At 30.5% G+C, this 8,731-nt stretch overlaps 1 protein-coding gene and 1 long non-coding RNA gene across 2 annotated transcripts; one reads left to right on the top strand and one right to left on the bottom strand.

Moving 5' to 3' along the window:
• Positions 1 to 544, top strand: LOC107622065. Its single transcript, XR_001616053.2, has 2 exons — positions 1 to 108; positions 187 to 544. It is a non-coding gene; the product is annotated as an uncharacterized LOC107622065 (long non-coding RNA).
• Positions 4,006 to 8,725, bottom strand: LOC107621679. Its single transcript, XM_021113782.1, has 6 exons — positions 8,667 to 8,725; positions 8,358 to 8,491; positions 7,603 to 7,777; positions 6,328 to 6,930; positions 5,449 to 5,628; positions 4,006 to 4,514 (listed from the first exon to the last, which is right to left on the bottom strand). Exons 1-6 carry the CDS (start codon positions 8,688 to 8,690, stop codon positions 4,422 to 4,424), a joined length of 1,209 nt encoding a protein of 402 aa, XP_020969441.1. The 5' UTR covers positions 8,691 to 8,725; the 3' UTR covers positions 4,006 to 4,421.

Below are 8,731 nucleotides of genomic sequence, written 5' to 3'. Positions count from 1 at the left end.
TGCTCTATCCTCTTGTAAATATAAATAAATACACACGAAGAACACAGAGCCCAAGATTGAAGCAGAACAGAACAGTGTCTTTTAAATTCAGAGAGTAATCCTTCACAGGTTTTGGTTCTATTCCTTAATCACCAATTGTCCTTTCTATTCTTTTCTATTTTTTAATGAATTAAAGATGGGTTTCAGTGTTTGAACTTTGAACAGAATCAAAGATGATGGGTTTGAGAAGGTTGGTGCTCACTCTTAAATCCAAAATAATAAGGTGTTTGATGAAGAATAATAATAATAATAATAACAAGCATTCTTATTATTATGATAAGGTGGAGAAGAGTGAGAGCATGAGAATGGAGATAAGGAGCAGAAAAGCTAGAAAGCTTATTGAAGACACTCTTAAGATTGCTGATTCACCCACCTCCAAAACCTTTGCTTTTTGATTATGCATTTATGCTTAATTATTGTTTAATATTCAGTGTTTCATTCTTCATTTCTGTTCTTCATTTTGTAATGCTTCAATGATAAATTCATCCAACACTTTTGTTTCACTTGTTTTGAATTGGTTTAATTATTCTGTTAATGTTTATAGTTTTATCAAATTTACAATTAAGTTTTTTTTTTTTTTTCAATTGAGTTTTTATACTGCTTTTAATTTTATAATTAGGTTATTTTTATGTAAACAATATTAAAATTAACATAATATTTCTCTTAAAATACATGCAGTAATTAATAAAATGATTAAACCTTTTAAATTCTATTTCTGAGACCAAAAAAAAATGTAAACGAAAAGAGAAATTTATAAACTCTGTTAAAGTAAAATGCTTTTTTAAATGAATTTTAAATTCGCACCTTACCATGCACATGAACCTAATGTAAAGTTTATTGCATGATGAAATTGGTGAGTCACCTCACTTGTTCTTTTCTTATAAATAAAGTATATAAAGCTTGAAAGGTAGAAACGACATTATAGGCTAAAGTTAAATCCTATAAGATGCTGGATTATTCTTTGAAGTGGCTAAACCAATTGGTTATAAACTAAAAGGTTATAAACATAGTAATACTACATTGCTAATATTATAGCAGTCAATTTCAGCTAATATTATAGTAGGTTGTGAAATAAATTCAATATTTTTTTGAGTTTCGAGTGTTTTCGTTTTTAAAAATTTTTTATATTTTTTTTAGTTGAATTTTAAATATTTTTATTTCTAAGAGTTTCAGATATTCTCTTTTTTGTGTTGAATGTTGGCTTTCGAGATTTTTTTTTAATATAAATATTGTAGTATAAAACAAATTAAACAAAGCAAGACACAAGTATATGCTACGTTACAAACACACATCTATTAAATCAAACCATTTTAATTTTATTACGATTTTATGTTTTAAGAATGATTAATATGATATAGAAAAAAAATTATGCATGTGCTTCTTCCTTATAACATTCTCTGTTAAAATATTAATTATAAGAATGATATAACTTAAAAAAGGATTTAGTTAAAGAGTGTTTAAGGATATTTGTTACAAAGTTAAAATAAAAAATTTAATTTTTTTAATATATTATTAATGCATTTAATGCAAAAATATNNNACAAAAAATAAAAACAAACAACTAATAAGAACTAAATAAAAAAATATTCCATTATTATTTGTTCAAATTGAAAAAATGTTTAACTAGATAGCTTAATATGCACACTACTTGTCCAATCTCATCTAAATCAAATGATAAAAAATATAATATTAATTTCAGATATTATTTTTGAATATTATCTAAAGTTTATAACCATCGTATTTCCGTATCGATAGTCATAATAAAATTCCTCTTACAATATATCCACTTTTAAACTCTTTAAGTGGCTTTTAATAATTAAATGCAAATTAAGGCAAAGAATTTAAATAAGAGAAGAAGCAGTTAGTGCAGTGGTTGTCCTAGTCAGAGCAGTGACAGAATACGGTTAAGATGCAGTGACTTTGCACGTGAAACCAACAAAACTATAAAGCACATACATACAGACACTTTTTTTTATTGTTGTATTCACGTAGATATATTTTAGATACAACACTTGGTATTTATTTGATATGTCTTCTGATGTGTTTTAATAAAAAATAAAAAAAAATTTGAATATATTTAGACACACCTAAATATTATCACGTGTCAACGTGTCCAGTCTTATTTTTAACATGTATTTTTAAAATGAGTTTAGAATTGTCTGAATATAATTTTTACATTTCAATGTCAACTAGTTATTTCTGGTGCACAACTGTTACATAAGAAACAAAAGAATGTTTTACCTAAGAGTATGGATAATTGGATATGAAAGGAAGTACTACGATATGTATAGGTTAGAGTAGTATAACGCCGTTACAAAGTGGTAGGTAAACAAGTAGTTTCAAGTTTAAATATTTGAAATAAAAAAAAATTACACTAATTGTTATTCCTTTAAGAAACTTTAGTGGCATTGAATCGAGACCGTTTATATTGGTGACTCAATTAGAACAATAGATAAATAAATATAATGATATAATATCAATTGAGTTGTCTTCGTGTGAGTTTAAAGTCATATATTTAAATCATAGAATTAATTATCAGATTAAGTTGTTTTAAATTACACTATTTAAATAAGATTTTTTTTTTCCGAATCTTATATTACTACAGAATACTTATACATCAAACTATCTCTTTTTTTAAGTAATTATAAATTAAAAAAAATGTAACCGATTATTTTGATATCCTGAGAATAGGTATAATATGTCAACAAATTAAACAATTGTTAGAGATTGGAATTTCACCTTGTACATGTAGTAACTCATTGGTCAGCGACAGATCTTTAAATGGAGGTCAGATCTGTGACAGATTAGTCCTTGACCTGTCGGACCGAAGGATACCGTGGCTAACAAAAAAATTATATCAACAAATTAACATATCTAATTAATGGACAAGATAATATATATCAACCTACAATACTTATGCTGGTAACATGAGAAAATGCATAAATTCAAGAGGGGGAAAAACGTATGAATTTAGAGAAGAATGTACAGGAAAGTGCTGAGAATACGGACATAAACACACAACAAACGAAAAGGAAAACGATAAGTCGGTTGGATAAAAACAAGAATGTTATAGGAAAGGGTTGAGAATTTGGATGGGAGAGGCATGAAAAGGAAACTTGTTTGTTGATAGGTTCACTTCAAAGTAGGGGCCGCACGAGGATGTGAGCCCATAAGAGCAGTGTGCTCGATTGTGACATCACAACTCAAGAAAAAAACACACTAGATAATAGATATGGCTGCATGCATTGCAAGTGCAACTTCTCAATACCACAAGAGATTAAGCATATATCTTCTTGAGAGGAGTTACTTTTTGGTTTAGTAATAAAATAATAAAAGAAAGTAATTTTTTGTTTACCACTAATAAGGCATCTAATATAAAAAAAATTATTGAAAAATTTAAATATATTAAAAAAATAAAAAATTACTATGATATATACTTTTAAAAGAAACACAAAAAAATACTTTGCTATTTTATATAGTTGAAATTTGAAAATCAACTTAATATAGTTGTTCAAAATACATCTAAACAAAAGGTTCTTCAAATGCATGCTTATTAATGTCGAGTTTCAATAAAACTTGATATAGATAATCTTTTATTATATGCCATTGTGATTCAAGCACTTATGATTCATGCATGCTTGAATCAATAAAAAAATACATCCTATAAAAAATTATAAATGGTATAACTTTATTTAAATTAATACCAATGTCATTTGATCCTAACTGATATATGTATAAAGTAATGCTTCCAGAAACTAAATTCTTGTTTGTAAAAGATCTCCCCGAAAAACAGGATTTTTCGTTTAATAAATAAACCTAACTTCATATTGATGTGACTTCAAGCTGCAGTAGTGATAACAAATTAAATTGAGAGACAATTATAGCTAAATCATACAATGTAATTTGAATCAAAATATTCAATTAGTAGTATTCCCACTTTATGCTACTTTCATGAAAATCTCATCCATGCTGATAATAACAAGCATAGCTAGATTCAATATTAGACAGTAACGTTAAATTACATTTTACATTTTACATGTACTCAGGTGCTTGTTTCATACCCATGAACGTGCAGTTGAACAATCCTTACAGAAATTCACAAGCAAAATCAATTGAATCCTTGCATACTATTGCTAAATCTCACAATTAGATTAAGTTCAATATGAAAAGGCAAATTAAATTGGTGCAATAGATGTAGAAAATGAAATCGCTTAGAAAATGCCACCAACAATTTTTTTTTCTTTAAAATTACAAGAAGCTCAGCAACAGTGATGTACCAAGAATGGCACTTACTCTGGATAAACTGAAGAAATGATGGAAATTAATACGAGCGATCATAGTAACTTCTCCGTAGTTGGTTGCAGGGATTGCATATCCATGGAGTTATAGGAGGGTCCAGGCAATAGATATGGATTCTTCGAGTTTGGCAAATATCACACCTGTCAAGGAGATCCTCTGGTTCCAGACCACCACAAACTACACAAGAGTTTGCCACTGAGGACTGTATAAGCATAAGACATAAAATTATGGATGCAGGAGAATTATCACAAAAGAATGGCCGTTTATAAACATGACCAAAAAAACGAAAAGGAAATTAGGCTTTCAGATTAGTCTTCTGGGTTTTTAATTTTATACGTGCATTTTCAACATACTTAATTACGCTAATAACATATTAATTTCAGTATTACGTAAGAGATAGGAAAAATAGCCTACCTAGTTAGTTAGTTAAAAAGGCTAAAAATTTAATACTTAGGTGAAGTCTTGCATGCCAAACCATGTTCAGCTTTTCTAGGTGTTGTAACTGCCTAACTGATTCTAGTTTCTTTGTATCTATATATTTCTAGTTCCCTTGTTTTTCCCTCTAATCTAGACAAAGTAATGGTTAGGAGAAGCACAACTAGAAGTTGATCAAACATCATAACATAAAATACATATGAAATGCCAGGTAACCCAGGTTAGGCAAAAGAGAATGAGAGTCATGTACTCATGTAAATTCTTCCTAATCACTCTATTTACATAAAAGGTATTCACTAGTTTGAAGGCACAATGATATACAACTCAAGCTTTTTAAATTGTCGGGTATAAAATCCAGGCAAGTCTACTATATATCATATTTTTAGTAGTACTATTCTATATATTATGAAAATCTACAAGCCAGAAAATGTTCAGTGTTCATTTAAACGACTATGCATGATGCATCATAATTTGCGCCATGTTTCTTTCCAGCCACCTGTTACTCTTTTCCATAATTTATTTCCCTTGATGTTTCTTTTAATAACATCAATTTCAAGCATAATTCCCTCTATATATAACGCCAGGGTACAAGCAAGATGCTAATATTGAATTCAACTACTTTGAAAGAATGAGAACTTATTGACGCACTAGTATCTAGTTTAATGGATAACCATACCTCAAAAGGGTAATCGGGAAATCCTTGATGTGGAGCGATAAAAACATCTTCAGCTGAATTGTGACATGGGACTGTCTGGGTGTATACTTTTTGATCAATTTTATCTGCATGCTCAACCTTCTTGATCGACTGAAAACTTGCCTTGCACAAAGGACAGGTTGCATTTTTCCTCGTTGAAGTCTAAAAATAGTGATAAACCGATTATGACCATGAAAGAAACATTCAAATCATATTAGACTGAAGCTGTACATGATAACAAGTTCTAAATAATCCAGTCAACATTGCTCTGTAAAAGAACCCAATCTATAGATTGACAATAACTAAAGCACAAAATATTACAACCTGCAGCAACAAGTCTTTTTGTGACTTGGTGGGTAAATAAACATAACATAAAGCTAAAGAGCTATAACATTTATCACAACTTCTATTATTGTATCTGTTTACCATTTTATTCATTACCCATGTCAACACAACACAAATCTAATTAAGACATACTGTTTCTTTAAACAGAATTTGAGACAGTATTAACAAAGAATCTGACCTAAATAGGAAAAAAGTGACATGAATGTTAGGACAGTAAACTTCATGTCAAAGTTGACATAATTTAAATTTTAAAAAAGTCGAGTGAAAATACTATTTGACTCAACTTTTAAAGAAATTTTAAACAGCTTTAGCACCCAGCTGAATAACACCCAAATATACATACACAACTTGTTCATTAGATAGTAGCATGGCACCCAAAGTTTCCGATAAGATATCAGAAACCACGTAAAGAGTGCATTTCTAAAAATAAAAAAAAAAAATCAAAAGAAAAGGGAATATACAAGAGAAGATTGTTATAAGAATAGGAGAGAAATTAAAATTAAAGAAAAGGCATACCCTATGATTAGCCCAACTATGAATGCATTCAAAACAAAATCGATGTCCACATGGAAGAATTCCCCTTGTTGCGCTGAAATCTGCGTGACAGATAACACAGGATAACTCACTGGATGTAGGTAAGCCAGCAACATGTTCATCCTGACAATCATCTGTGAACTTTTCAGCAGAAGAACATGTATCTGTCGACATTTGCGTCATAGGTAGGTGATACTCTACAGAGAAAGTTGAACTTCTAAGAGCTGATACATTGTTCGAATGATCGATCTCTTCAATGCTATCTGAAGTTCCATTGATAGTTTCATTTTGAGTAGACAATCCGGCATCTGTTGTTTCTCCATTTTCAATTGTATTTCCCTTATTGACACCACTACAAAGGCTAGTGGTAGCTGCAGCATCATGGTTTCGTCTATCCCATCTATTATGGTGGTTGTCCGGGACCACATCCAATAAAGGGTCCAACACCACTTCATCAACAATATTGTTTACAATCCTTCTGCCTTTAGGAGAAGGTTCAGCCACAGTACAACCTCCATTACCAGCACAGATACTTCTTTTTCCTTTCCTTGACCGTCTAGAAGGATAAGCAATGGACTTGTCATGCTTAAAATGCAGTTGAAACAAGATTAGCAGGCCTCACAAAACAATAGAAAAGTAATTCATATTCATTCACTTGGTCTACTGCATGAAAAGGACAAAGTTCCAAAATATTTAACATTTTTCAATTTCATTCTAAAATTGCACCTTAAACAATGCAATTAACCATAATGCTATATTCAAGGGTATAAGGTATCAAAGTAATTTAGAAAACCTTCAATAAAAAGAGATTAATAGACATCAGCTATTTTATATTGTTAATGTTAACTAATGCATTAAATTTCAACCTATGAATCAAAGCAATAGAAGAAAAAATCTCATCCCAGCTCCACATAAACATACCATAATCGATTGTTACAACAAAAAGGCTTCTCAGCATATTAAAAGCACTACCAATAACTATTAATAGAAACTGATACCAAACAAATTACAGTAAATCTAGATGGAGTATGTAACTACGTACTGCATATAAATACTGATTAAAAATTTGAGTTGATAGTTATGCATCCACGGTTGAGCCTTTACAATTCATAATGACATTTGATGAAAGTTGAGGCCCACTCAAAAAATGGAGTGACATATTTGTGAAACAGACATGAATACATGATGGCAAATACGTAGAATGTACAAGAGCAACAAAACAACAATCAACAGAAAGAGCGGAGAGGCTATTGCTACCTTTGTATTTAAATCTTCCCAAACAGAATTTTCCGAAGCTCCAAAACTGATCTCAGTTGTTTGCTCTCCAGAGTCAATATCATATATTTGATGAGTTATAACTTTATTTTTTGTCAATCTAGTTGCTGGAACACTGATTGGAACTTCCAGTAACAATGGCCCAACTTCATATCCACTGCAGAAGAAAGGTAGCTTAAAAACAAGTGTGTGAAGGTTCACTGCATGCAGGCTTTATACAATGTGAAAATAAAAATACCAATAACATGAATTCCTACAAAGACAAGTAACTAACTGTATCTGCAACTTTTCAAACATAATAATAACCACACCTGCTGAAAACAATTTAAGATCAATACTCCCTAAGCCTAACATGAGAAACTACAAAAGAAACTTCAGCAAACTCGGTATTCAAAAATAAAGCACCTCCTCCTCCTCTTCATCATATCATCGTATAAAACAAATTCTACCCTATATACAAACATCTCAAGGACTAGCTTTGAAAAGTTGTACCCTGATTACCATCTTTCTCTAGAAGTAAGATGAAATTTTAAACTATGGCTTAGTTAAAATGGAAATAGTTGATCCGTTTATGCAATTTCAACGGCTGATTTAACTCTTTTCAAGCTTGCCATTGGATGCCATCAAATATAATCTATCACTACATAATAAGAATGCCATAATTTAATGATATCCAAAGCCACTCCAGTATAATCATCCAACAGGTACCAAATAAAGGCAGCTAAAGAGAAAAGAACCTTTGCAAGATATATGACTCTTCTGGCACGCGCCTTCCTTCTTTAATGCAGTCTTCAATCCACCGATGATTGACTATAATTATATCAAACTTTTGGGCAATCTCATACTTTCTTCCCTCAAACTTCCAACAAATCTGATCACTCAAGTTTATAAATAAAAAATAAATTAAAAAAAAACATCGAACAGGATCAAAGCTACACTTATACTACTTTAGTTTTAATTCACCTTCTCACTTGCTTTCCTTTCCTCACATAACGTACTTTTGACCTAATTCGTTCAGAAAAATAAGGAAATAAAATAAAACTGACCAGATGCGTGATCGATTTCGACATTGACCCAACGTAATTGGCGCCGGCATGTGAAATCAGCCTGA

The sequence above is a fragment of the Arachis ipaensis genome, chromosome B10 (assembly GCF_000816755.2).
Source record: "Arachis ipaensis cultivar K30076 chromosome B10, Araip1.1, whole genome shotgun sequence".
Lineage (NCBI taxonomy): Eukaryota > Viridiplantae > Streptophyta > Magnoliopsida > Fabales > Fabaceae > Arachis > Arachis ipaensis.
Note: the sequence above shows the minus strand (reverse complement) of the source record. Positions and strands in the feature narration are given on the sequence as shown.